This window comes from Ipomoea nil, unplaced genomic scaffold, assembly GCF_001879475.1.
Source record: "Ipomoea nil cultivar Tokyo-kokei standard unplaced genomic scaffold, Asagao_1.1 scaffold3069, whole genome shotgun sequence".
In the NCBI taxonomy this organism is placed as follows: Eukaryota; Viridiplantae; Streptophyta; class Magnoliopsida; order Solanales; family Convolvulaceae; genus Ipomoea; species Ipomoea nil.
The window spans coordinates 4,438,396-4,466,098 of NW_017619497.1; the positions used below are offsets into that span (position 1 = coordinate 4,438,396).

Genomic DNA, 27,703 nt, shown 5'->3' on the forward strand with positions numbered 1-27,703 from the left:
TTCACCATATCTCATATTTTAAAACTTTAATTATTGACGGAGAAAGTGCGTAATTGCTATCTGAATACATTGTAATCTAGTCAGCAAAAGACGACAATAAAATAAATAAACTGTCTAAAATTAATCGGCTCCAACCGATAAGCTTAATAAACAGGTTTGAGAAAGAATTATATATTAAAATACTCGACACAAATTATTGTTTTTATTAAAATTCAACTAGTAAAATACGGAGTACCAAATTTTACTAATTGAAATGTTTCATTTAAAAAAGAAGAATAGGGTGACGAAGGAAACTCACGGCCAATATCATATGCTGCGCACTTAGTAAACTCTACTCCTGTATAATAATCTGCAAATCACAAAAGAAAGATCAGTCACACTAAAAAGACCCTTTGTGACGACTTCAACTAGCAAGGCAAGAACTAACATTTTACTTTTATCCCCAAAATGCACATGAATTTAGTGAAATCTTTACAAAGTGAGGGTATTTAAGTATTTAGAATTAAAAGTAGGGTGTTTTCAAAAAAAAAAAAAAGATATTAAAAATAGAATAAATGAATAAAAATAAAATAAACACTTCATATGTGTATGAAATTATACCTGAAAAAAGAACAATAATGGCAACCACGTATACAGAAGATGAAAACTTTGCCATCGTAAAAGCTCTAAATTAAAGTTAGTAAAATAATAGATTAATTGAATTATGAAACCCCTCAACTTCTTATATATTTATACAAAAAATTTAGTGTGTGAAATCAATTAATTACGCTAATGAATTATTTCAAATAATTATTAACATACTATTGTAAATACAATAAATGTGTAACTCTTCATTCTTTGTATATGTCTTCATCCTTTGTATATTTGATTTTCAAAAACTCTTTTAGATATATTAATTAATGTATATGTATATAAAAAGATACGGAGAAATATGTATTTATTTAATATGATTTGTTTGTTACTTCTTGAAAAGAGAAGTTTAATTATATATATATGATAATAATTATATATGTAAAACATTCTTATAAAATTTTGTCTAACCTTGTTGTTACATTTCAATAATTAGAGTTTTACCAGGATTATTTACCAAAAAGGTTATGTTATAATAAATTTGGATAAGAAACTATAAAGAATGAAAAGATATTAATGTTAGAGATGATTAATACACTTGAAAAGTTATTACCTCAACTTGTTTTCCCTTAAAATTGAGGGAACAAGCAATTTTGATCCCAAAAAAAATATGCCACTATAGCGTGAAATGACAAATTATACTTCGAACTTTGTACCCAAAAAAAAGTTATACAAATTACATACTACTAGTGTCGGAAGCTACATGAGAACTTTCTCCTCACACTATAATTATTAAAAAAAAAAAAAAGAAAAAAAAATTAAAAAAATGCAAAACATGGTATAATGAGTTAATGACTAGTAAAAATTTACAAATGAAATAAATCCATCCCATTTTTCATTCATGCAATTATGAAACAAAATAAAATAAATAGAAAATGAAAGAAATATATACTTACAGGCATTTAGCAGAGCAAGAGAAGTGAGGAGTATTAGAAGTATTTCTCCAAAGTTGTTCATTTCCAATATCTAATCTGTGAGAAAAAAGAAATTAAATTTGTGGTCAATATTTTAAGGTTGTTAAACCTTGGATTCAAATTATATAATTTTTAACCTTACCCAAATTGGAAAACAAGAAAAAAGAAAAAATAATAAAACAGATGGATCCATACATATCTCTATACAGACTTCAAGCACTCCATCCATAATATATATAATAGCTTTAAAAGCAAAGATGAAGAATGCATCACCACATAAGTACTTATATACTACTTACATCCAAGAAAAATCAATACCAGATAAAAGTTTCCAAAATATATACATATATATGGCCATGAAAACATATATATCTTGAAAATTGAAAACATAATAAAGATTGAAGAGTGAAGAAACCTGGATCAGCTGGCTTGCTCTGACGTAGAAGGTTGAAGTGATCGAAGCTTGAAATGATCCAAAGGAGAAACGAACCTCAGCTCACTATAGCTTCAGGAGAAGAAGAAGAAGAAGAAGATAAGAGAAAACAAGTAAACATGTATTTATAGGCCGGGTATGGGTATGGGTATGCCAAACAAGACTCAAGCATTACCAGTTTAACATTTACCTATTGGATCTTTCGTTATAGCCATCAATAAACTTAGTAATGGATCCGTTATAGCCTTTGTTAGGCAAATTATATCGTGTACCGCTCATCAAAACGACGTCGTTTTATTTAATGAAAATAAACGGAATCTGTTTCGCGCCGTTCCGTAAAAAATAACTTTGTTCTTCAATTTCATTTTGTATACACTGCAGTTTCATTTCAACACAACTACAGTTTCATTTCGATATAATTACAGTTTCATTCAATATTTATACACTCAAATAGGTGAAAATGTTATTTAATTTTATTTTATATACACTATAGTTTCATTATATTAAAACACAACTACATGATCATTTCAATATAATTACAGCTTCATTGTACAATATACACTCAAATATGTGAAATGTTATTCAGTTTCATTGTATATATATACTGCAGTTTCATTACACCACAACTACAATATCATTTTGATATAAGTCATATAACTGCAGTTTCATTTGATAATATAAAAATAATACGTGAGACAGTGTCGGTTTAGATACACTGTAGTGTCATTCCGTTAACACTAACAGTGCGTCGTTTCTTTACTTAAAGAAACGACGCCGTTTTGATGCGCGATGCATAATCGATTATACACCGCGGTCCACGATATAACGACTGCCTTTGTTACTTGCTATTTAAATTAATGACTACATAGCACGAAACTTCTCTTAGGCCTTAGCTATATAAATTAATTTGATTCTGACTTTTTTTTATACCAAAGAAAATAAAAATATCATACAACACGCTACAAAAATTTAAATTTTTACTAATATATATGTACACACACCATAAATCATACTAGTTTCGAATTTTTTAGATATGAATTGTGATATGAACATAAGAATACCTAATCATCCATTCATCCTTGTTGGGAAGTGTTAGGCTATTATGGATGCGAATGGCGGATCATGTTTTAAAAAAAAAAAAACAAAAACAAAACAAAAAACAAAAAACATGCACTGTTTATACACTTATTAGCAATTAGGTACCCAAGCCTTAATTAGTTTCTATATAAATTGATGGATTAACTAGCACCTAACTCTTCTTGGCTTTAACTATACATGTTAAATTGATCATGACATGAGATATTTAAGTAAAAATAGCGTAAATACCCAAAATGGTCCCTCGACTATAGCTAAATTCACAAATTGGTCCTCGACTTTCAATTTCAACCAATTAAGTCCTTAACTTTGTAATTTTAACACAATTTGGTCCTCTGTCTATTTGACCGTTTGTTGATTGTGATTTTTGAGGATATATATGTAATTTCATGGTCCATCGTCGGTTTTTTAAGGTTCCGGTTGCATTTCCAGACCGCACTGTTACATTCGAATCCACTGCCGAAAGCAATCTACCAAATCCGGTCGCCTTTCTTCATCCTCCCTTTGGATTCAATGTAGTTGAGTTCGTACCAGAGCAAAGAAGACGACGTGTTTCCGAACCGGTGCAACGTCATCCTGGAGGCCTCTACGTGCTCAGACGAGAGCTGAAGGTTCTTCTAGAGATTGTCGATCACGGTCAACAAACAGTCAAATAGATGGAGGTCGGGCTAAATTGTGTCAAAATTACAAAGTTAAGGACTTAATTGGTTGAAATTGAAAGTCGATGATCAATTTGTGAATTTAGCTATAGTCGAGGGACTATTTTGGGTATTTACTCGTAAAAATAGAATGCAGTGTAAAGCATTATTATCAACAAATCAATGATATAAAACACGCACACACATAAAATACAATAGAACAAAATATACAACATAATTACATAACAAAAATTAATAGTAGCTCAACACGTACAGAAATTGCTTGGTGCTAAATGTGTACAGAAATTGTTGAAAAAAGTAATTGTAGCAAATTTAATGCTAAGAAAAGCACTAATAGCATCCTTAGGGCTACGACTCTAGATTCCATAGCTATTGTTGAAAAAATTAATTATAATCCTCCACCAATACTCAAATATATTTACAATTATTTCTATCCAAATAAAATGATAATTATATAGCAGGCGTTGGTGACGGTAGTAGGCGGTGGTTCCAGCAACAGAAGAGTGTTCTTCTTCTTCTTGAACAACGAAAAATTAGCATCATAGTAAGGTCTTATTTCTTTCTGTTGTTTGGTTCGTGATGAAAAATAAAAATAAAAATCAGTACATACTTGTCAAGTCCGTTTCTTTGTTAACATCTTAAAATATTTCCATTTAGTAACCTCTTAAAAAACTTTAATTTGTTAAGAAAGAATATAATTGTTTTAAATATTTTAATTTGTTAAGAAATAATATATATGTGTTTGGCGTTCTCTTCTGTCGAATGCAAGGCAACCAAACAAAAGTTGGTACGAGTATTCATTCAAATTCGCTCAGTATTTATTCAAATTCAAATACGTAGGAATACATATGTGTTGTTTCGTATGACTAGAAACGGACAAGGGGAGACCGTTTCTATAGGAGAGAGAAATGGACTCCCCGAATTCGCTTTTTTGTGGGTTGATAAACAATTTCCATGCAGGGACATTTCAGAATCCAGTTCAAAATTTGACCCTAATCTGGGTTATCATTCAGAGAAAACAAAACGGGAAGAAGAAGAAATGGCTGATTTTGAAGGCGATTGTGCTACCCTTCAGTTCATAGTGGAAGGTGTGTTTCTTCGCTCATAATCGCCATTTTTGTAGGTGTCGGAGCATTCAGTTCTGAGACCTGTGCAAGGAAGGAGAAGAAATAACCATTTTGCCCCCATGAATAAATAATTTAAAAAGGTTTATTTTTTCTAGCGACATTTGGCCGGTGATTTGGTCTGGTGGATCAAATGTGTTAAAAATTGCATAGTTGCGGGATTAAATTGTTAGTTTTTAAAGTTGAGTACTGAAATTAACAAGACCTCAATAGTCACAGGACCAAAAGTGTAATTTTCTCTTTTTCATAATAATGACTCCTGCACGAGGTTAGTATGTGTGCATGCTTTAATGATTCTGAAGTATCGATTGACATATGTGAAGTATGCGAGAAAATGAATTACCTATGTGAGAAAGATGTGAGGCTGCTTAAAAGGAGAATTAATTTGGCTTAATTCTTTATAAACTATTGCAGAACAAAGAATGATGTTCAATGACAAAAACGGGTACACCCATGTGACCAGAACAAAGGTTGGAAGCCTGGAAGGTTTATGTATGTGTAGACAGCTAGTAAAGTAAATATATCTTTACAAGAAAAGTTTCAAAGGGTAACATACACCTACCTATATCCTATGCATGGATCGTCCGTTGCAAGTGTATTGTTTTTTAGTACTGAAAATCAATTTTCATTCACGTGGATGATCGTTGGAAAATATTAAAAAATTTAAAATTTTGAGTGATCATTTTGTGGTACAAATATACGTGAAGTCCACTACTTCTAATTTTGGTCGGCTCAAGAGACAAAGAAATTAATATATTGTACACTCAAAATATATAATTAGTGAATGAAAAATTAATTCTCAAAGTGTACGTACTATGAAGTTTTAAGGCTTTTTTTTTTTTTTTTTTTGGAGGGGGCACCCAAACAAATGGGAGGGGGGATCCAAACAAAAGGACAAAAAACAATTAGTTCAAGATACAACGCTGCCTACACACACCAAGTTAGTCATTGCAGACATGGTTTAATTTCTACAACCCGGGGGAGGTTCATCGAATTCCATCCATGGAATGGGGAAGCTTTAGGTGGCCTTTGCCCCACATTTGAAAAGTAAAGGATTTTTGAAAGCATCACATTTTCTTAAGGGAATTAGAAATATGTTGCTAGAAAGGCTCTTTTATGCGCACGTAGCGTGCAAACTAAATTTTAAAATGAATTAAATGTCATCCAAAAATTGGTTTGAAAATGTATTAAAAATTTTACCGTTCAATTTAGTTCTAAGGAAACTGAGATAGACTATTTTATTTCAAAGAAGAAAAAAAACTGAGACACAATATAATATTGAAAAAAAAATTGAGACACAATATAATATTAATTAACATGAAAATTTGAAAGGAAAAATCAGTGGGGAAAATAACAATTTTTATTTAATTGAAGTTTCGTGCAATTAATGAATGGTTGAATTAACAGGACGTATTAGCCATTAGGACTGCAAGTGCAATATTATATATATTGCTTCAGTGCTTCACGCAACAAAATAAAGTAAATGAATATTTCATTGCATATTTGCATGCATGGTAAAGTGGTAAACGCATCCCGTCACGTGCCTTTTGCCCGAACCGTTGAAGTTACCGGGCGACCCGCTCACCTCCAAAGACAAGTCTAAGGCTGCAATTCTGCACACGTGTTTGATTGCGTGCTACGAACTCCTCCGGGGAAAAAAATATTATGATTTTTAATTATATATTTGACCTGAATACAATTTTGTAGGGAAAATTGTCAAATACACATTCAAACTTTATACGAGAAGTAATTAGACTTTTAAGCTTTTAAATTAACAGTTATAATTTAGCACATCAACATGTCAATTTAGTTCATCAAAACACAAATACCGGTTAGTGACTTATGGCAGGGTTTAGACGATGCTCTGACGATACTTCGACTATTTTCAGGAGAAAATCGGAGACCGCTTTAATTTACAATAATAATTTTATTCCGGTTAGTGACTTATGGCAGGGTTTTTCTCTTTCTCTTTTCTTTTTGGTGCTTTTTTTTCCCCTTTTATAATTAACAATCATTATTTTTTGTCCACAACCCCTCCCAAACCAGGACATGGTGTTCCTTACACATGCCAACCAGGTGAGAAGCCGGCTGGTCCAGTTCGAGCTTCGGGCTTGCTTACCTTGACACCGGCAGAGCCACCAGAAAAGTGGTTGTTCATCTAATTCCGACTGCTTAGCTTCCTCCAAGATTTATCACGAATGCTACTAAGCTGGGAATCCACAGCCTCGTAGTGACCATGCAAAGCCGCGACCGCCGGGAGAACCTCCATTGACGTTGACTGCATCGCGACTTGAGAGTTCGCAAATTGGCGATGGCGATCAACATCCCTAGCATCCCTAACTCCAACGGTGGACTCCGATTGCCCATGCAAGGCCTCGATCGACGGGGGGCGGTGGTCAACGAAATCGGAGTCGCGACGCGGTTGTTCGCACAAGTCTTTCTTTTTCGGCGACGGGGATAAAAACTTATTGTTCTGTTTAGCTACAAGAAACTGGGAATCTGGTTCACCCAAATAGACATGAAACTCCATGGCAGAGCTTCGATTAACCTTGGTTGTGGAATATCCCCCCATCGATCAACAGGTTCACCCCGCTCACATACTTAGACTCATCGCTGCCCGAGTACAAAGTCGCCTCTGCTACATCCTCTGTTGTCAAGCTAACCCCTTTCAGATTCGGAGCTTCTGCTACAATAATTTCTTCTGCCAATTTCATATCATGGGTCGACATTATACGAAGATCATTGGAAATCTCCTCGAGGCCTTTGACTCCCCGGCGATTTCTGGGGTTCAAGGGGTGCCGCCGAGGTCGAGGTGCCGGAGGTTCCGGAGCCGGTAAATTTCGGAAGGAATGGGGCCCACGAAAAAAAAAAGAAAAGTAAAAAAGAAGAAGCCAAGGCACACAACAGATGAATGGACCAAAATACCCATGAACTTAACAGCTGGTTGATGGAAAATGTAACGGAGGACCAAATTGGGATAATTTTTTAAAGTCAAAGGACCACATTGGGTGCAATTAAAAGTCGGAATGCAAAATTGAGAATGAGAAATAGTCAAGGGACCAAAATGGGAAAAAACTCAATGTGTAAATATATAAATATATAAATAAAAACAAACAAAATGAAGATAGAAAATGAATTAATACAAAAAAATAACAATGGCAAAAGGAGATGAAATTTTAAAAATTTTACCATGTATGAACAATAATACGTTACGCAACACTATTCACTAACGACAAAAAATTTGTCATTTTGACGTATTCTTTAGAGTCCAAATGTGCTAAAATTTATACCAAAATGGTGTTTTGAAGTCTTGATCGGAGATGACCTGTAAGTTTTGAACATGTTTTATGAAACACAAAAAAATCTTCTTCTTTTTAGTGCATCATAGATGGACGCTCATGATGATTTCGAAAATATAGAAAATATTTTTTTCCTAATAGGCTAAAATTCAATCTCTAACAAACTATTTTAAATTTGCCATTTTCTTGAAACGTGACGCAAAATGAATTATATATGTACCCCAACTACCTTATCACGTTAACGTTGCCCAGCACCAAACCTAACTTGTTTGTTGTACTACAAGTGCTTATCAATCAACCTAAATAATTTGAGTTCTACTACATGTATTTTTAAATCTTACCCAATTTTTATTTACTAATGTGGCAGGTTCTGATAAACTATTTTTTCACGTGGATCCTAATGCAAATGTCTGCATCACGATTTTATGTGTAAAAATAAAAAATGAGAATAAAAATAAAAGTATACATAATATTTTTCATATAATTTTACCTTACCAATAAATTAAATATCAACTGCGCCTTCTTCTGATTCCATTTATTCTTTCAAAGATTCACTACTATACACGACAACCATGCATGATAATGACATGGCATCATTCCATGAACAGTTATATTAATACGATAATTTCCTAAACAAAAAGCGAAATTCAACTCAATAAAATTGTGGAGGCTTAAGATCCATCCATTAGGTGGGAATATTAATGACTGATACCCACAAGAAGTTATCTGTAAAACTGCACATTATAATTGTTAAGGTTGATTCTCTGTCATTTCCTATAATCTTTCACCCAAGAATTGACTGAAGTGGGGGCAATTAATAGAATAACTTGAAAGAGAGAGAGAGAGAGAAGACAGCTAGAGAATAGAAGCAATGGAAGTATCTGCGGATGAGATCAAGACGCCTCTTTGTATGCATATCCTTTCTTCTTCTTCTTCTTCTTCATTTTCAAAGCCCAAATCCCAAAAGTTAAAATCTTTACTGTCTGTTTTCATGGGGGATGGATATATAAATGGATAATGAAAGTAGTATTGTTGATTTGCAGTACCAAAGGTTGAGGAGTATGAAGGGCGCCATGGTTTTGCATCGAGCTCAAAGTCAAAGGTGGAATCTTTACCAGAGGCTGCAGAAGAAGAGAACTCCCCGATCAGAGAGGTTGCTCTTACAGTTCCCACAACAGATGACCCTTCTCTCCCTGTTCTCACCTTCAGAATGTGGGTTTTGGGCACTCTCTCCTGTGTCCTTTTGTCATTTCTCAACCAGTTCTTCTGGTACAGGACTGAGCCTCTCACCATCACAGCAATCTCAGCTCAGATTGCAGTGGTTCCCCTGGGACAGCTAATGGCTGCTAGGATCACTGATAGGGTGTTCTTCAGAGGGACCAAATGGGAATTCACACTAAACCCAGGCCCTTTCAATGTCAAAGAACATGTCCTCATTACCATATTTGCAAACTCTGGTGCAGGCACTGTTTATGCCATCCATGTGGTCACTGCTGTTAAGGTCTTCTATGGGAAGCACATCACCTTCTTTGTTTCCCTTATCATTGTTCTTACAACTCAGGTTGGTTATTTTTTTGTTTTTCATTTCTGGGTTAGTTTTAATTTTCTGGAATTTTGGTTCTTTGATATGATATGGCTTGAATGGTATGTAGGTTCTGGGATTTGGATGGGCTGGTATATTCAGAAGGTATCTAGTGGAGCCAGCTGCCATGTGGTGGCCTGCCAATCTTGTACAAGTCTCATTGTTCAGGCAAGTCTTATCCCTCATAATTCTTGATTTTATATGGATATTCAAGATTAATCCTTTTACAGTTCTAATGGATTCATCTAAGAATTTGTTTTGTTTTTTTCCCTGTTTGTCTTTGACTTTCTGTACAATTGGTGTTATTGTTCACTGTATATAAATACGTGTTAATAAATTGTGTGCATTACATAAGCTCAGGGCTTTGCATGAGAAAGAAGAGAGGCCTAAAGGCGGGATAACACGCACTCAGTTCTTCGTTATTGCCTTCATCTGTAGTTTTGCTTACTACGTTTTCCCCGGCTACTTGTTCCAAATGTTAACTTCGCTCTCGTGGATCTGTTGGTTCTTCCCGAGATCAGTACTTGCCCAGCAACTTGGCTCTGGTCTCCAAGGGCTTGGCATTGGAGCTATAGGCCTAGATTGGTCCTCCATATCCTCGTATCTTGGAAGTCCTCTAGCCAGTCCTTGGTTTGCCACTGCTAATATTGCTGTTGGCTTTTTCCTTATTTTGTATGTCTTCACTCCCATCTTCTATTGGTGTGATGTCTTCAATGCCAAAACGTTCCCGATATTCTCAGATGAGCTCTTCACTTCGTCTGGACAAACCTACAATATTTCGGCTATAATTGACTCGAATTTTCACCTCGATTTGGAAGCTTATGACCAAGAAGGGAAGCTTTACCTTAGTACTTTTTTCGCCCTCACTTATGGCGTTGGCTTTGCTGCTCTCACTGCTACTCTTGTACATGTGGTCTTGTTTCATGGAAGGTATGTACTCGTTTTAGTGATTAATGTTTTCGTGCTAATATTCCCTGCAATAGCTCATAGGACTAGATATGAATTGTAGGGAAATATGGGAGCAAAGCAAATCGAGCTTTAAGGATAGGAAAATGGACATACACACGAGACTGATGAGCAAGTATAGACAAGTCCCCGAGTGGTGGTTTTGGTGTATTCTTGTGGCTAATATCGCGCTTACTGTCTTTGCTTGTGAGTATTACAAAGAGCAGCTTCAACTGCCCTGGTGGGGAGTCTTACTAGCATGTGTTATAGCCATTATCTTCACCCTTCCAATCGGGATCATCACCGCCATCACTAATCAGGTATGGTTATTCACTTATTCACTTATTTGTCTAAATGGCTATCGGCTTCTTTAGTTTCATCAATTCTTGAATATGGCAGACTCCAGGCTTGAACATCATTACTGAATACATCATTGGGTACATTTATCCGGGATACCCAGTGGCTAACATGTGCTTCAAAGTCTATGGTTACATCAGTATGACTCAGGCTATCGCGTTCTTGCAAGACTTCAAACTTGGGCATTACATGAAAATCCCACCAAGAACAATGTTCATGGCACAAGTGAGTTTCGATTTCTTTACTCTTTGCTGGGCAGTTTTCGTTTTACAATAAGATTGTCCTGATTTATATGTTCAGGTAGTGGGGACAGTGATAGCTGGTTTCGTGTACTTGGGCACCGCGTGGTGGTTGATGGAAACGATTCCTGAGATTTGCCAGACAACAGCAACGAACACCGTATGGACCTGTCCATCTGACCATGTGTTCTATGATGCATCTGTTATCTGGGGTTTGATTGGGCCGAGGCGAATATTTGGGGATTTAGGGACTTATGAGGCAGTGAACTGGTTTTTCCTAGCTGGGGCAATTGCACCAGTTCTTGTGTGGCTAGCCACCAAGGCATTCCCAGGACAAGAGTGGATTAGGCTTATAAACATGCCTGTCTTGATTAGCGCCACTAGTAATATGCCTCCCGCCACTGCTGTCAACTACACAACATGGATTATCGTGGGATTCCTGTCTGGTTACGTGGTTTTTAGGTACAGGCCGGATTTATGGCAGCGCCACAACTACGTCCTGTCTGGTGCACTCGACGCTGGGTTGGCCTTCATGGGAGTTCTGTTGTATCTGTGTTTGGGGTTGGAGAATGTTAGCCTTAACTGGTGGGGAAATGACCTTGATGGATGCCCCTATGCTTCGTGCCCTTCAGCCAAAGGAATTATCGTCGAGGGATGCCCGGTTATTTATTGATCATATCAACTGTTTCAAGAACCACAAAAATTTGTTTCTGTACATACTGATTTGAACTTGTGTAATTATCTTGAAAGGGGATCTATTGGCTGTGAAGATTGTCTGCTTTTCCAAAATTTCTTTATGTTTTTTCCTGACTCACTTTTGTCTTTTCAATGTGAAATCTCTTCCTTTACTCTACTTGCATTCTTTCTTTTTTTGAGTGACGAGAGAAACTGCAGCCACTACCTGAAAGTGTGTACTAGTTAAACCCCGCCTTAAACCAAGAAGACCAATAAGCCGCTTCTGATAGAATAAATCTCCTTTACTCTACTTGCATACATAAAAGCTTGAGCTTAGAATACACTTTTTTTTCTTTTACTCTTTTTTGGGACAAGAATATGACACTTTCATAACAATAATAGTACAACCAAATCTTTGTTCTCTTGAAAGAATGGTGCAGTAACCAAAATGTCACAACACAGTAAATCCATCAAGAATGAACTAAAGTAAAAGCAAAAGACCATATATCTCTGGCCTTTTTTCATATGTTTCTGGGTAACAGCAGGGGCAAAACTAGGCCAATTGAGACGAGCAGCGAAACGAATGGAGTCTTCGACGATGGAGACGAGGAAGCGTGAAGTGGGCTCGAGCCGAAAGCATTAGAGGCAGAAGGTCCAGCAGCTGCAGAAGAAGGAGCATAAGCTTCTGCAGTGGGTGGTGGAGCTGCATTATCATCATAGGTTGAAGATGTAAGGTTTCCTCCAGGCACAAAAATATGGAGTTTCTGTGATTTTTCACAGTGACCCTTTTTGGCACTGGTGAAGAAGAAGTCTCCAGGTGCTGTTATATTGAACAAGGAGTTGCCATTGTTCATGGACAAGATTGGATCATTGAGGTTGCAGGCCCTGTAGGATTGAGCAGTGACTTGTATTACTGAATCTTGGCTTGGTGGGTACAAGAACACTGCAAAAAATGACCAAATGCATGAATAAAAAGGGAGAATATAATACAAAATGAAGAAGAATGTGCAGAAAGGCTTTACACAGTGAATCTCCAATCTTGAAAACATGATCCTTAGCCCATTTGGCATAGACTTTTGGATTTGCAGAGGAGGGGAGGTTCCAAGAATCCAAATCTCCAACCTTGTATTGGTAGCAGAAGACTGAGGTGGTGGTCTGTATTAAGAGGAGGAGAAGGCACCAAAAATGGGAGTTTCTTGAAACCCTGAGATGAGTAGCCATAGCCATAGCCATTAGCCAATCACCTTCTCTTCAGAATGAGGTTTGCCCAGTCTTGGGGAGAGACAGCTTTATTGGAAGAGGGAAATTTTATTGGCCAGAGTGTCCCTGCATTACACTTTAGAAGGAGATTTACTAGAATGACCCTCATGTGTTATTGTGAATGTTTGATAGCAACCCTAGGCTGGTTCACATCTTGAGTCACAAAGCGGGACTTATCAAGTGCACATTCTCGAATACTGACGTTGGGTTTCCTTTTTTACCTGAAAAAAAAAAAAAAGCATTGAGGGCATAGAAGTAACTTCACATGAAGTTTGCAACTCAATTATAAGGATGACAGTGGCACATGGTGATACAGATGGATGTGCAGCTCAGCATGGAGACATGAGGGTGGAGAAGAAGACTGGAATACAAAACACATGAAATAATGGCTAATTGCCTTTTGTTCCTAATTCACTTCCATCATATCATGCCATTCATCATGTGCCCAACATTATATTTGGATATGTACATGTTCACTTTTATGATATTTTCTTAAGAAATGCCAATTGGGTAATTAAAAACCTTTTTTTTTGTTTGTTTTTGTTTTTGCACCCCATGATCATCGAAGGAATCCATTTCATTTCCTTTATATATTAGTGGGAAAACAAAATTTGAGTACATACAAAATGGTAAGGCTACACAAACAAGATTTTCAAATGATAATGTCTCTTAACCTCTTGGGTGAAGTTTCGTCGTATAAATGTAAAATTTCACCTTATTTTTTCTTAGATAGGATGTCAATGTCATATTGTCATCCAATCTACATATCAGTTAGCTTAGCTTCTCTATAAATATGTCGAACGGAGCAAACTCAATCACTCCTATTAAGGTACCAAATCATTTCCAAAGAGTGTTGGCGTCATGTTTGCCAAGCAAAATCCCAACAAACTTTTTGCACCGTCAACAATGAATTACTCTTAAGAGCATCCACATGTATGATTTATTCACATTTTTTATGAGAACATGACTTATGTGGAGGAGAGAGAATAATTGGAGTCTTCCTACCAGAATGATTTTTTGTGAGGGTCGTCAAGAGAGAGAAAAATGAAAGGAGAGGCGCAACCGCATATGTGGCTTAATTGCACAGACCACACCCAGCACTACACGCGCTCGTTGTCGCGTCTACTGCTCTGTTTTTGTTTTTATTTTTTTCACGTCAAACCTGCTTTTTAATTTAATTTTTTATCTTTTTCCTTATTCTCTCTCCCTCATATCTCTCTTAATTGACACCTCAAAAACCACACAAAAAATCACTACTATTGAGGATGCTCGACTCCCATGTATCTAAACCAATCTTAAACAAAATAGTCAGTCCATAGTCAGTCTTGCCACTTTTGTTGTGTGAGAGGAAATGTATCAAAATTAAAAGTGTGAAAATAACTTTTGAGTTATTATTATTATTATTATTATTATTCAGCAATAAAAGAATTAGGAATGAAACAATTTTAATAATCTGAGAGACAAAATGTATCCAATTTAAAAAGTGTGGAAAAATAGTTTTAAAATGAAAAATACTATGTGTACTCCTACTCTATACTCCCTACTTTTACTCTCACATATAAAATTTTGTTGATACTTGTATTAAGACCTACATAAAAAAAAATAGCTTATCAGAGACCGCCACATCAAGATGTAAAATTGAGGAAGTAGAATTTGAGAGTATTAGAACTCTTTTAAAATTATTACTCCGTCCTATTTTCGAGAAATTAAATTTAAAAGTGAGATTCACTGTTTATATAAAAATCAAAAGAGATAAAATGAAGTTCAACGGTGTATCTCCGACCACATAAACCGTTGCCTACTCTCCGTGGCCACGGGATGGAGACCACCGTGACGGCGGCTTTGAAGCCTTCATTGCTACCATCTCCAAACCACAAAACTCTGTTCATAACCAGCGATAGGCTCTGCGTCAGCGGGAGCCCACTGAAACTCTCAACCCTGTTTCCCTATTATTCCGCAGCTCGTTCTCTGACCCCCCTCAGGTGCACCGGCGGTAATGGCAGTAGCTCGGAGAAAGGCGAACCGCGCAGTTTGAAGGATGCCTTGTCTGGAATGGTGGACGCGAGACTAGAGGATCTCCTGACCCGAGAAGAGAACCGGGTCTTGCTTGATGGGTTGGAACAAGCGACCCGGAGAGTGGAATTGGCCAAGAAAGAATTGGCTGAGATTGAAAGACAAGAAGTTGAAGCGAAGGCGATGAGAGATTACATTAACCAGCTCGAAACCAGAGCTTCTGAGGTCCGCTTCTTACATTATATTGTTAAATTCTTCAATTTATATTCTTTCTTTATGTGTATATTTATCTGCAAAAATTGTGATACTGGGCAACCATGCTAAATTCACAATGTTTAGATTCTTAGTAGGAGCGTCTTTTTTGTTTGAGCCTATCAGCTATGAGTAATCTATGCTGGTTTTCGTAATATAAGAACAAAAAATGGGGGAAAAGGAAAAGAGTTATTGAGTGATTTTAGAATTGAAGATTGCAGAATGCCAGAAAGATATTGCAGAAGCAAGAGCAATGATTAAAGAGGCGGAGCAAGCTCTGGGTAGCGGAGAGGGTTTGGGGGAAGCAGGGAATGAAGCAATGGGTATAAATGATGAGAAATTAGAGTCTGTAAAAGCTGCATTGATTGCTGGTGTTGTAGGCACCATTGCAGGGGTTCCCATTTCTTTGACTCGGATCGCCACCACTTCTGAGCTCATACTTCCACTAGCCATCACTTTTGTTAGCTGTGCGCTGTTTGGAGTAACCTTTCGTTATGCGGTTAGAAGAGACCTGGACAATTTTCACCTCAAGTCTGGAGCATCTGCAGCATTCGGCGTTGTGAAAGGTAAGTATTTTATTAGCAAATGATATGATCTAAAAAGAGCTCTAGATGATGATGATGATGAAAGTATTCTTGCACTTTTGGTGCAGGCCTTGCAACGCTAAGCAATGGACCGCCATTGGAGTTGAACTCCGCAAGCTTCATTTCTCATGCACTAGATGGAGGAACCTCTGTATCTGAGAATCTGTTGGTTTTCCTTTTTGCTGCTGTTGGTTTGGACTTGTGCATGAAGTTGAGGATTTTGAGTCCATTTCCTATTGACAGATCGGCTCAAGACTGACACTTTAATATTGTTACATCTATGATAGGTAGTCATGTGTTTAAGGTGGTTGGCATACTTATTGATGACATCATTTGATCCTGCTTTGTATTTGTCAAAATGATAGTTTGAGCTGATAAAGCTATAGATAACCTAAGCTGGTTTACCTTCTTGTGGTCCTTTGCTGATTAAGGTCATAAGTTAGAAATTACTCAATGCACACCCTCGAATAATAGCTGCTAGTTTCTCTTGTATCTCAAAAAAAATTTGAAAATTTCACCATTAAGTACTTGGTATACAGAGTGAAAGGAAATGAGAATTTAACAGAGAATTGGAGTTGAAGATGGGAGGGAAGAGCAGAGAGTTTCAGACAGGAAAAAGAGAGAATTAGGAGAGAAAAAAAAAAAAATAGAATTTCATTATCTCAAAAGCTTCTGGTTCTGGATACATCCTCAATACGATAGAAGCAATTTATACATGAGCTAATACTCAGAAATTCAACTAATCCTTGGCTAACTATAGCTAAATATCCTGAAATGCAAGAGAGAGGAGCTTCAGCAGTTGAATGCCTGGAAAACAGAACCAATTTTAACAGCTAACTGATATGGCAAATAAAATAAGTAAAACAACTTCCAGTGTACATCAAATAATGTAGTAATCAACTGCAGTTTCTCAGCTTATTGTTTCACATTCTTATACCTTTATCAAGGTATTTAGAACTGCATTACCTTCAAAACAATAATAATGTTTCGCATTTGACCAATGGTAATCGGCAGCAATGTAAAAATCTGTGGTTAGAATAAAGCGTTCCTAATAGTCGTGAATTCTAACTGTCAGAACAAGCAGATGGATGCTGTCAACTGCCATCATACTCAGTCTAATTCCTGACATCACAAAAAGAGCTCTAGTCAGATCAAATAACCCAACAGTGAAAAACTTCAAATCACATACTCTATGGATCTTATAAGAGCGGTCTAAAGTAAAAATCTAAAACAATGTATCTTGCAAATATAACCTCATAGTCATCCGATCTGCCCACTACTAAATATGGAGACTTATTTGCAGCAACCTCAGCTTTCCTGGATTCAGCGAAAGCTATCGCCAGGTCAGACTGTGTCAAGGGCCTTGGTCCCTGCAAAATAATGAAAATGATGCAGTTGGTAAGCTGCAGATTGCTTAAAATATAAAACTGCCAAACACTTATAATTGATTTGCCAGCAATCGGTTCAATTGATTCTGAAATAACATGAACCCCACTACTTTTATTGAATTAAAAAGAAAAAAAATAAAGAAAAATTCTTTTGCATCTATTGCATTAGCATTAAATAATTGGATTAAATACTTTTTCCTGTTTTATTTTTGTTTATCATTGTAAAAACATTTGATAATTGATATATATCTCAGATGCTCTTCAATTAGCTTCCAAACCATGATTTATTTCCCAGCCTACAATAGCATAGGCATCTTTTCTACAAGTCATATTGTTGGTAACACCAAAGAGGAAATATGCATAAAAAAAATGGATGAGAAAAGAGATTGTCATCTAATAAGAGAAAACAGATGGAAAGAATATGCAGAAATAGTACTAGAATCATAATTCATAAACAATAAAACTATGTACTGACTTGCGATTTTCTTCCACTCTTCTCATCTTTCAAGTAATCCCGCACAGGAAAGAAGGCGGCTTTCTTGCAGACCTCAAAAATGTCAGAACCAGAGTACCCCTCACACAACCCAGCAATGTGGTTGAAGTCAATGTTATTGTCTACTGTCTCACCCTTCAGAATTACCTGCAATATCTTTATTCTATCAACACGATCAGGTTTTCCAATCTCAAATGCCTGAGAGAAGCGCCTAAGTATTGCTTCATCAAGGTCTGAAGGGCGATTGGTTGCTGCTAGAACCATAACTCGAGCACACTCTACAAAAAGTAAGGATGACATTTTCATTACTGATAAAATACACAATGCCTTGTGTAAACTATTCATCGAATGTGGCTCAATTAATTAATTTATTTATTTTGGGGCCTCCTTTTCTGGAATGGTATAAGAACAGTCACAGTATATTTGAATAACAAGAGGACATTGTTTCTTACAGCAGACGAAAAAAGACTAGTTAGTGGCAAAAATCTTTTGTATGCAAAATATTTTATTAATGGCAGTGTGTAAAACAGGAATGACCAAAGAATTAAAAATAATATTTCAGGTTGATAGAGTTAGATTACAAATCACAGGGGGAGAATAACATTGGAAAAAAAATTACAGAATTTGTCAACATAAGAATTATCAGATAAATTGTGCATAAATAAAAGCTTCATGATTATGATGAGATAATTCTGTACAACATCAAATGCATAATGCTCGATACTCACGATCAGTGGTAAAACCATCCCACAAAGCCATGAACTCAGTCTTCATCATGGTTAGTGCTTCATTTTCTGTTCCAGATCGCTGCCCCAAAAAACTGTCAACCTCATCAATGAATATTATAGCAGGCTGGAGTTTATAAGCCAAACTGAAAACAGCTGCCACTGCAAAAATATAATTCATCAACACTACCAAATCAGTGCGTGCATCAAAATGAAGTGAACCCATGGTGCACCAATAATTTAGAACAAGTCCGCCCATTTCCACTTGATTATACTTTTCACTCCTTGTTTTCCTCTACTTTAAGGGCATTTATGAGGTTTTGGATGAATATAAGTCTGTCTCCTAACAAATTGATAGTAAGCAAGCACCACACGTTCAAATGATCCAACCCAAGTTACCATGCATAGTTCCGCAAAAACACTACTCCATGGGTGCTTACCAACACAGACTGCAGAAACACTACAACATTATAGTCATTACAAAGACGAGAAATGACAATAAAGTGTAAAACTCACCAAGCTTTTGAGCATCACCAAACCACTTGCTCATCAAATTCGAAACCCTCACATTGATAAATACAGCTCCAGACTCTTTGGCAATTGCTTTTGCAAGCATTGTCTTCCCAGTCCCAGGCGGTCCATACAGTAACACACCTCTCACTGGACGAAGCAGCTTCCCATGAGCAAACAACTCAGGCCTCTTCAGAGGCAAAATAACCAATTCAAACAAAGCTTCCTTAATTCCATCCAATCCCCCAATTGAATCAAATTCAATATCCATGTGTGCTGGATTCACCACATCACAGGCAATTATGTCCTGTAAAACGAAAAAACAATTAAAGAAGGAAATACTAAATTACTGCTTATGCTGTCTCTGAAAAATTTCATTACTCCTATAATAAAGGAATTCAAAGAGGAATTAGTCCCTGTCTGCATATTTTTCTTTAAACAACAAAGAAAATAAACGCAACAATTTTTAAATAGGATGATCTAAACTTAAATCATTATTTTCTCTCCAGAAATGACAAATATGCAACAATATTTCGCCAGTAAATTGGGGGAATACACGCAAGGAAATAAATTGGGCGGAGAAATGAGGAGTGGATTATTATGCCTCGTAGGGGGTGGTATGGATGAGAGTGCGGCCTAAGCGTTTGGAGAGTTGTTTCCGGAACTCGATGGCCTTCTTGGACGCTTCGCGATTTGGGTCCAGGTAGCGGAGCCCCGTGAACATGACCACCAAGCTCAAGGCGGTGCTGGCCGCGTAGAGTATTAGGTCCTTTACCAGCTTCGACTGTGCGTCCGTACCCGTTCCATTCGCCATTCCTTTGCCAGTAGCAGAATATAGGGTTTCCTTATTTCTCCGATATTGATGTTCAAACGAATTCTCCAGAGAGAAATGGGAAGAAGACGGGCGCGCGCAGAAAACGACTAGGGATTGGGCGTAGGGAAAAGTATTAAAAATAAATAAATTATAAAGTTACGAATTAGTCTTATGCCGTGTATACTTTTTTTTTTTTTTTTTTTTTGAAATCATTATGCCGTGTATACTTATAATTTGATAAAATAATAATAATACGGAGTATTATTTTTTTTTGATACATTAGGTGAATTAATAGTTCAGTACGCAATAGTTACGAAAAAAACGAAAAAAAAGATCAATATTCAAATTTCCAAAGCAACATGGTGGATATTAGAGAAAATTTCAATTTTGATCATATGACTATAGAGGTTTTGTTAATTTTAACATTTGACTTTTAAAAGTGTTAATTTAGTACCTTGACTATGTAATTTTTATTAATTTTAGTTACTCCGATTAATTTGCTGGTCAAATTTTGTCAAAAAATTTAACAGTTAAAATAATGAGAATATTTTAGTCATTTCACATCTCTTTTCTTCTTCTCTGGCGAAATTCATCTCTTATCGCAAATCCGAGGATGAGGTGCGCTATGATACTTTCAACATTATCTAAACAAAAGAAGTATTTATTCAACACTATTCACAAAGAGAAGTATTTATTCAACATCAATTTTAGCATAAAATTGATATAGAGAAGTTTTAGAATAAATAGGCATCAACATCAGTTTTAGCATTTCGCTTTCTTTTTCGAGCAAGTCTTTTTTTGGCCGGAAAAGTTTTCAACCGAAATTTTGATAGGAGGTGCGCTAGACGAGCACAAAGAGAAGTGCAATTCAGAGATTTCTAGGTCCGTTGACATCTCAAACTCCCCTTACACAAACGGCTAGATGTTTTCAACCGAAATTTTGTCCATCTGAACCCTAATAAATCGTTGACGATGACTTGGACGAATGAGTTTAGGTATGCTTTAGAAGGTGTGCTGCTGCGACGGACTCGCCAGAAAAAATAAATTCGCCAGAGGAGAAGGAAGTGAAATGACTAAAATACCCTCATTATTTTAACTATTAAAAATTTCTAACAAAATTTGGCCTATAATTTGACCGAAATAATCAAAATTGATAAAAATTACATAGTCAAGCTACTAAATTAACACTTTTAAAAATCAGGTATTGAAATTAACAAAGTCCCTATAGTCATATGACGAAAATTGAGATATTATGTTTAAAATGACCAATTCTTTCTGTGCACCTATATTTAATCACATTTACTGAACCATTGAATTATCATAATTTATATGATCTCAAATATTTTGTCAAGCCGTGATATATGGGCTTTAGGGACAATATTTTTTGTAAAGTAAGCTTTTTGAAAAATATTTATTGTTTCAAAATTGTTGTATAATACAGTATTTACAATAACTATTGAACTCTGCTATTAAAATACAATGGTAACTATGGAATGAGTCTTCTTCTCAAACTCTTGTAGGAAGCTCTGCTAACGAAATATCCTACTCCTAAACACACCATCCATATTCCCATGTCCACCGCCCACCCCACCGCCTCCGTCGCCTTACAAGCTCCGCCGTCCATCTCCTTCTCTCCCTCGTCGCAGCAGTGACAGCAACACGGTTCGGACTCTGTTTCAGTTTCTCTTCCCTCGGGGATTTCTTCCAACCCCTGATAACACCTCCGCCGCCGCAGCCGTCGCGGCGGCAGCATTTCCACTTTCTGGGTGATCAGCTCCGGCGCGTATCCCTCCACCGCCACGCACACCTCCGCCGCTTTGATTCCCAGACAATCGTCTTCTCCGGCCACCACGCACTCGCAGTCCAGTTTCCAATTCTCCTCCGCCCAGTCTTTCCTGAAAACGCCTTTCACCAGCCTGGAGGAATCTCCGGCGTATATCTCGAACCTCGCCCCTTCGCTCGCCTTCACCCTGTCCCTGCTCCCGTACACCGCCCCCGTCACCGCCGCGTCCGCCGCCACAACGCGGTGGAGCGTCACGAACCCGGGCGCGTCGGCCCGGATCTTGGACCCGTTTATCTCCAAAGCGCCCCCGTCTATCCGCGGCAGGTAGTGCAGCGTCAACGAATGCGGTAAAGCTTTCTTGGCCGTCGAGACCGACAAATGGATGTAGAAAGCTCTGAGCTTTAAACAATCCGGCCCGTTTTCCAGAAACCCCCTGCACATTTTTCCTTCCCCCCTATATTTTTTCCGGCGAAATATAGAGTTGTAGGTTTTGTGGTGTAAAAATGGCCTTTTTCTCAATGAAACCTGGGAAAAATGGCGCAATTGGTGCTTATGTAGGGGGGTTTGACTATGAGACCTGAAGGAGAAGGCGACGTCGGTTTTGAAGGAATCAAGCAGCGGGAAGCACACGGTTTTGAGAAGGAAACAGAAGGTTCATGTTTTTGGACATTTTTGCCAGAAATTACTCCCTAATATATTATATATTATATTATAGTATACTCCAAAATAAAAGCTAGTGCGCATTATAAAATACCAAGGATATTGCCATTAAGTTTTATCTTTTTAAACGTATAAAAACATAAATTTAGATCTTTTCAATATAAATTAAATATTCAGTTTTAAATGTATTTCATAATCAATAATATATTAATTTCCATAAATCTCTTAATTAATTATTAATATTTTTTTATACAAAATATAAAAACAAATTTGGAAGGTTGTAAGTTCGAGCCTCAGTGGAGGCGTTATTGGCTCTTTGTGTTTCAGTAGGTTGAGAAAGTATATGCACAAATACATTAAAAAAATTGTGTATATTCAAATTAACTCGTTCGAATTAGTGTTGTTAAATTTTTAATGTCTACACATTATACAATGAATGATTATCATTAATCAAAGGTCAACGGTTCAATCATTGACTTTGGGAATGGAACAATCTTAAATCTCTAGGTCAGTTGTCTCATCCAAAAGAGGTGTCCACAATTTAGCGAGGGAATTAGTCACTGTGTGCAACGGTAAAAATTCTGGGTATACCAAAAAAATAATGAATGATTATTAATATAGATGAGTTTTTTCTTTTTTAAGTGTAGGCAAAATTGAAATATGAAACATTAAATCGTCGACATTAAGCTTTTACGTGTAAGGTTTGATTGAAGTGAGTTGATTAATGAGGAGAAGGCGAATGAAGATAAGGACAAAGAACCTGTGGGGGTGAAGCAACTACCCAATTCAAAGGAACCCTCATAAAACACTACCAGGGTTGCCCTTGAATGTCGTGCTGTTTCTGAGTTTTTTTTTTTTTCTTTTTTTTTTCTTGGCCACCATTTTTTTTTTATTAGCCGGTTGTATAATTTTTTTTTTAAATCTTTTAAAATAAAAGTTAAAAAAATAATAAATAAATTATTAAAAAATAAAAAATAAAAAACACATGTCAACACGGGAATGATTAACTTGTTAATCAAGTTGAATTTGGACGGAATTTGAACATTTTAATTGATTTAGAGAGTTTGAATGCGTTACCAAGACTATGTGGTCTAATAGTACTCAGGTTGGATTTTCATTTGGAATGTTATGAGTTTGAGCCTTAGTAGAGGCGTTATTGGTTCTTTGTGTTTCAATAGGTTGAGAAAGTATATGAACAGATACTGCATTGTAATAGAGCTAATACTATTGTTAAAATAAAATTTGATTAAACATGTGTTGATCACCAATCCCCCCCTAAAATTGGATTAAACATGTGTTGATCACCAATCCCCTAGATGTAGACTTGCATTGGTTCGCCCACATGAGCTTAAGTCAATGGTTCACTGAGCAGTATTTAGGAGAAGAGAATTTCGACGGCGGCAGTGTGTGATTACATCATTCCAAATATTCTGTTGGGCGGGGGTGTTTGGTTCTTTGGAAATTTTGGCACCTCTCTATCGGGGCAGGGTGTTTGGTTCTTTGGAAATTTTGGCACCTAAAAGAGGCATAATTACTTACATATCCTAAAGTTGGTTGTTATATTGTGGGCCACGGTCAATAGAGTTGTGTGGAACATGGTCCAAACAGTACACTTTCTTTATGTAAAGAATAAAGAACGTCAGCCGTTAAATTTTAATAAATCCCATATTTTTTGTGTGTCCATAACAAAATGAAACTACACTGTATCTACAATGAATTTGAATAACTTGTCTCGCATATTGTGTTTGTATTATCAAATGAAACTGTAATTGAATTGAAATGATACTGTAGTTGTATTGAAATGAAAATGTAGACTACAATATGTATGAAATAAAACTGAATAACATGTCTCATATATTGAGTGTATATGATCAAATAGAACTGTAGTTGAATTAAAATGATACTTTAGTTTTGCTGAAATGAAACTACAGTATGTATAAAAACAAGCTAAATAACATGTCTTACATATTGAGTGTATATTGCCAAATGAAACTATAGTTATATCAAAAATGATAATTTAGTTGTGTTGTAATGAAAATTACAATGTATATAAGTTGAAACTGAATAACAATTTCACATATTTGAGTGTGTATCGTCAAATGAAACCGTAGTTGAATTAGAATTATAATTTAGTGGTGTTGTAATAAGACCACTGTGTGTATAAAATGAAATGCAATAACATATTTCACTGAAATAAGATTATTGTATGTATAATGTCGAATGAAACTTTAATTGTGTTGAAATAAAACTACAATGTATATAAAATGAAACTGAATATGTTATGCAAATAAAACTAATTTTATGTGGAACAAGTGCCCATTTTTATCAAAAGAAACAACATCGTTTTGAACCATGATCCACCGCAAAAATTTGCATTCTGAATCGCCCATCCACACGAAAATTCCCCTTTTCCCATTTGCATGCAAAAGAAGAATTCTAAAATGTTTTTTTTTTTTTTTGTTGTTGTTGTTGTTGTTTGCTTTAATTGTATTATCCGTTTGACTTGGGCAAATTTAACTCTTTTTGTTGTTCTTTTGCTTTTTTTTTTTTTTTTTTTTTTTTTTGAGGGTGTTATTGGACTTAGATTTGGGCCATGGTTGAAGAACTAGTTTCTTGATCTTCAAAAAGAAGTGAAGTAGCCCAGTGGGTTTCTTGATCTCCATTTCGGCCTATTTGCGTTGTCGACTCCTAAAACCCTAATTATAAAGGGGTTTACACAAAAGAGAGGAGGGGAGGCAACGGAGATCGGGAAGTGAGGCGAGAGAGAAAATGCAGATCTTCGTTAAAACTCTCACCGGCAAGACCATCACTCTCGAGGTCGAGTCCAGCGACACCATCGACAATGTCAAAGCTAAGATTCAAGATAAGGAAGGTAACTATCACTGTATAACTCAATTTACTTGCGTTTAACTTGTCTTCATGTATTTTACCACTGATTTCTATTTCCAATTTTGTTCCTTCCTTATCTATTGGCATATGGTGTTTTAGGAATTCCGCCGGATCAGCAGAGGCTGATTTTTGCCGGGAAGCAGTTGGAAGATGGCCGTACTCTGGCCGACTACAACATTCAGAAAGGTACTTATTTTTGCAGTTTTATTGCAACTGTAATTGCAAAATAATAATAATTTTTATGCAATTGGAAATGGAAATTCAGAGTCGACTCTTCACCTGGTGCTGAGGCTTCGTGGAGGAATTATTGAACCATCTTTGATGGCTTTGGCCAGGAAGTACAACCAAGATAAGATGATCTGCCGCAAGTATGCTCCATTGCTCCCTCTTAAGAGATTTTAGTTCCTGAATTTATTTTTTGTAATTATGATTCTCATTGTTATGCATATTTGTTGTAGTAAATGCTGTTCAGTTATATAGGTTGAAATATCAGGAAGTCTGTTTATTGATTATTTCTTAGTTTTATAAGAGTCCATTATTGTTTTTTTTTTTGTTTGGAATATGAATAGATGTATTTCACTGTGTTTCCCTTTCCCTTTGTTTTGTGATTTATGCATAATGACTCTGTGGTAATGAACTAATGATGAAAAATCGGGCAGTTGGGTTGTTGCTATAGTGTATTTACGGAGTATTCTGATTTTCACACTCGCAGACAGATATATTTGACAATACTTGATGGCTTAATAGAGATCTCGGCATGGTGTTTATATGTGTTTCTTGATATAAAGCAGCTAATGCTTTAACATTTTTTTTTATTAAAAAATAGACCTTTTGCCCATTATTAGACCTCCTATGTCAAACTCGAAAACTAGTCAAGAGTTGTGCATGCTTCATGAATTCATTCAAAAGTAGTTTTACTTGCTACACCTTGAAAGAAGCCTTTTATTGGTGTTAGAACGGGTGAATAATTTCAATTGCATGCATTTGGCAGCAAAATGGGCATCATACATATAGTTTTCTTTTTGCAGTTAAATAGCAGTTTGATTGTGTGTGTCTTTCTAGATCAAAGAAAGGGAAGTCACTGTTTGTGAAAAATCCCGTCTTTTTGCTAGCACTAACACCACAAAGCATATCATTTCCATTAGCTTTGAAGAATTGGAGCACCCTGTTATTGTTCTTTGATCAATCTTGTTCATGGTTTTGGACCAATTTTTTCGTGGGTTATGCCTTGTCCTATTTTGGACCATTTCAAGCAGCAAGCCTGTTTTTAAACAAGTAACGGGCCAAGTTCCATGATTTATGTAAAACTGTTGGTCCACTGGTTTGTTTCTAAAGTGGTTTGTATGTTACATGATTACTATCTAAATGTCTTTTCTTACACATTCTGGAATTTCTAAGGTGCTATGCTCGCTTGCATCCCCGTGCTGTCAACTGTCGCAAAAAGAAGTGTGGGCACAGCAATCAGGTTTGGTTGTTAGATCTTGCGTAATTTATTTCCTCTGGCTGTTGCTTTAGCTATTAATCTGTACTAAACGGAGGTTCTTCAATTCTGTTGGGATGCAGTTGAGGCCAAAGAAGAAGATCAAGTAGATTTTGTTTTTGAAGATGAGCCAACCTTGTATCAGATGGTTTCTCCAATATATGGAACTAAGAATCTCTATAATCCTTAAAATTTGACTAAACTTTAGTATGATGTTTTGTTTCTTTCTTGTGGTTATACTTGAGATTGAATTTGTTTCGGTACTGTTTTAACTTTTATTAAAAGCTCTTTTGTTTATCTTTTCTTCATTGATCCTAAAATTAATGGAGGGATACACAAAGTTTTGTCCTTGACACATATGTAGTATTGATTCAGGTTACAAATTGGCTAGAGACTATGTTACCGTACCATTAGTCTAGATTGTCTATAGTTTTCAAGTCATTTTAAGTCTTTATCATAATGATAAAGGATAGTGCATGGTCACTCACGCCAAGCAAACTGGTTATTCACTAGTGTTTTGATTAATAAAATAGTTTATAATATTGATTAATAAAATAGTTTATATATATAATAATGATGAACTTGTCTTTGCCTTGAGTTAAGAAGTCTTTCTAACTCTCCTAAAAAGGTGACTGTGAGTGAAATATGGTTCTCGTATCAAAAGATCACGAATTTGATTCTTATTTTCGATCAAACTTGTCGTATATTGTTTTCTTAGTGCGGTTACTTCTTATTAGTAGTTTACGAATTATTATACAAAAATAAAATTATCTAATATACATTTTCAAATACTGATATCATGTTTCCGTGTAAAAAAAAAATCCTAGCATTGGAATCATCAAATTAAGAAATGGAGCCGGTTGAGTGATTTGTCAATTATGGATGAAAGGAAAAGTAGTT

At 36.1% G+C, this 27,703-nt stretch overlaps 6 protein-coding genes across 9 annotated transcripts; 3 read left to right on the forward strand and 3 right to left on the reverse strand.

Annotated features, from left to right (window-relative positions):
• The first annotated feature begins 8,907 nt into the window (after window positions 1–8,907).
• Window positions 8,908–12,137, forward strand: LOC109165813 (oligopeptide transporter 7-like). The gene is made up of 7 exons (XM_019314754.1): window positions 8,908–9,062; window positions 9,198–9,715; window positions 9,807–9,904; window positions 10,097–10,666; window positions 10,746–11,001; window positions 11,081–11,263; window positions 11,339–12,137. The coding sequence occupies exons 1-7, from the start codon at window positions 9,026–9,028 to the stop codon at window positions 11,948–11,950; spliced, it is 2,274 nt and encodes a 757-aa protein (XP_019170299.1). The 5' UTR covers window positions 8,908–9,025; the 3' UTR covers window positions 11,951–12,137.
• A 148-nt stretch (window positions 12,138–12,285) lies between these two features.
• Window positions 12,286–13,295, reverse strand: LOC109165814 (early nodulin-like protein 3). Its single transcript, XM_019314756.1, has 2 exons — window positions 12,975–13,295; window positions 12,286–12,895 (listed from the first exon to the last, which is right to left on the reverse strand). The coding sequence occupies exons 1-2, from the start codon at window positions 13,183–13,185 to the stop codon at window positions 12,474–12,476; spliced, it is 633 nt and encodes a 210-aa protein (XP_019170301.1). The 5' UTR covers window positions 13,186–13,295; the 3' UTR covers window positions 12,286–12,473.
• Window positions 13,296–14,955: 1,660 nt separating this feature from the next.
• Window positions 14,956–16,470, forward strand: LOC109165752. The gene is made up of 3 exons (XM_019314668.1): window positions 14,956–15,450; window positions 15,692–16,043; window positions 16,130–16,470. The coding sequence occupies exons 1-3, from the start codon at window positions 15,031–15,033 to the stop codon at window positions 16,318–16,320; spliced, it is 963 nt and encodes a 320-aa protein (XP_019170213.1). The 5' UTR covers window positions 14,956–15,030; the 3' UTR covers window positions 16,321–16,470.
• Window positions 16,471–16,686: 216 nt separating this feature from the next.
• LOC109165750 (ATPase family AAA domain-containing protein 1-A-like) lies at window positions 16,687–20,125 on the reverse strand. 4 transcript variants are annotated; one of them, XR_002051586.1, is made up of 7 exons: window positions 19,782–20,124; window positions 19,184–19,484; window positions 18,671–18,829; window positions 17,925–18,220; window positions 17,315–17,431; window positions 17,028–17,183; window positions 16,687–16,868 (listed from the first exon to the last, which is right to left on the reverse strand). XR_002051586.1 is itself a non-coding variant. In XM_019314666.1 (6 exons), the coding sequence occupies exons 1-6, from the start codon at window positions 19,989–19,991 to the stop codon at window positions 17,172–17,174; spliced, it is 1,095 nt and encodes a 364-aa protein (XP_019170211.1). In that variant the 5' UTR covers window positions 19,992–20,124; the 3' UTR covers window positions 16,687–17,171. The 4 variants fall into 4 exon arrangements, 2 of the variants coding, with proteins under 2 accessions (XP_019170211.1, XP_019170212.1); XR_002051585.1 differs by having other exon boundaries at window positions 16,687–16,898; XM_019314666.1 differs by having other exon boundaries at window positions 16,687–17,183.
• Window positions 20,126–21,436: 1,311 nt separating this feature from the next.
• Window positions 21,437–22,433, reverse strand: LOC109165784. The gene has a single exon (XM_019314713.1). The coding sequence runs from the start codon at window positions 22,213–22,215 to the stop codon at window positions 21,478–21,480; it is 738 nt and encodes a 245-aa protein (XP_019170258.1). The 5' UTR covers window positions 22,216–22,433; the 3' UTR covers window positions 21,437–21,477.
• Window positions 22,434–25,146: 2,713 nt separating this feature from the next.
• On the forward strand, window positions 25,147–27,107 carry LOC109165785 (ubiquitin-60S ribosomal protein L40). Its single transcript, XM_019314714.1, has 5 exons — window positions 25,147–25,306; window positions 25,423–25,509; window positions 25,589–25,691; window positions 26,722–26,788; window positions 26,887–27,107. Exons 1-5 carry the CDS (start codon window positions 25,204–25,206, stop codon window positions 26,911–26,913), a joined length of 387 nt encoding a protein of 128 aa, XP_019170259.1. The 5' UTR covers window positions 25,147–25,203; the 3' UTR covers window positions 26,914–27,107.
• The last annotated feature ends 596 nt before the right edge of the window (window positions 27,108–27,703 follow it).

What these genes read in the sequence shown, in the direction of transcription:
- LOC109165814 (XM_019314756.1), bottom strand. Translation starts at nt 13,185, where the DNA reads ATGGCTATGGCTATGGCTACTCATCTCAGGGTTTCAAGAAACTCCCAT. An exon ending in CAAGATTGGAGATTCACTGT is followed by an intron (nt 12,896 to 12,974) that starts GTAAAGCCTTTC and finishes CATTTTTTGCAG; the next exon opens with TGTTCTTGTACCCACCAAGC.
- LOC109165784 (XM_019314713.1), bottom strand. Translation starts at nt 22,215, where the DNA reads ATGTGCAGGGGGTTTCTGGAAAACGGGCCGGATTGTTTAAAGCTCAGA.
- LOC109165752 (XM_019314668.1), top strand. Translation starts at nt 15,031, where the DNA reads ATGGAGACCACCGTGACGGCGGCTTTGAAGCCTTCATTGCTACCATCT. An exon ending in TCGAAACCAGAGCTTCTGAG is followed by an intron (nt 15,451 to 15,691) that starts GTCCGCTTCTTA and finishes TTAGAATTGAAG; the next exon opens with ATTGCAGAATGCCAGAAAGA. An exon ending in AGCATTCGGCGTTGTGAAAG is followed by an intron (nt 16,044 to 16,129) that starts GTAAGTATTTTA and finishes CTTTTGGTGCAG; the next exon opens with GCCTTGCAACGCTAAGCAAT.
- LOC109165750 (XM_019314666.1), bottom strand. Translation starts at nt 19,991, where the DNA reads ATGGCGAATGGAACGGGTACGGACGCACAGTCGAAGCTGGTAAAGGAC. An exon ending in TGGTGATGCTCAAAAGCTTG is followed by an intron (nt 18,830 to 19,183) that starts GTGAGTTTTACA and finishes ATATTTTTGCAG; the next exon opens with TGGCAGCTGTTTTCAGTTTG. An exon ending in AGAGTGGAAGAAAATCGCAA is followed by an intron (nt 17,432 to 17,924) that starts GTCAGTACATAG and finishes ATTATTTTGCAG; the next exon opens with GGACCAAGGCCCTTGACACA.
- LOC109165813 (XM_019314754.1), top strand. Translation starts at nt 9,026, where the DNA reads ATGGAAGTATCTGCGGATGAGATCAAGACGCCTCTTT. An exon ending in TGAGATCAAGACGCCTCTTT is followed by an intron (nt 9,063 to 9,197) that starts GTATGCATATCC and finishes GTTGATTTGCAG; the next exon opens with TACCAAAGGTTGAGGAGTAT. An exon ending in GTACAAGTCTCATTGTTCAG is followed by an intron (nt 9,905 to 10,096) that starts GCAAGTCTTATC and finishes ACATAAGCTCAG; the next exon opens with GGCTTTGCATGAGAAAGAAG.
- LOC109165785 (XM_019314714.1), top strand. Translation starts at nt 25,204, where the DNA reads ATGCAGATCTTCGTTAAAACTCTCACCGGCAAGACCATCACTCTCGAG. An exon ending in TAAGATTCAAGATAAGGAAG is followed by an intron (nt 25,307 to 25,422) that starts GTAACTATCACT and finishes ATGGTGTTTTAG; the next exon opens with GAATTCCGCCGGATCAGCAG. An exon ending in CGACTACAACATTCAGAAAG is followed by an intron (nt 25,510 to 25,588) that starts GTACTTATTTTT and finishes ATGGAAATTCAG; the next exon opens with AGTCGACTCTTCACCTGGTG.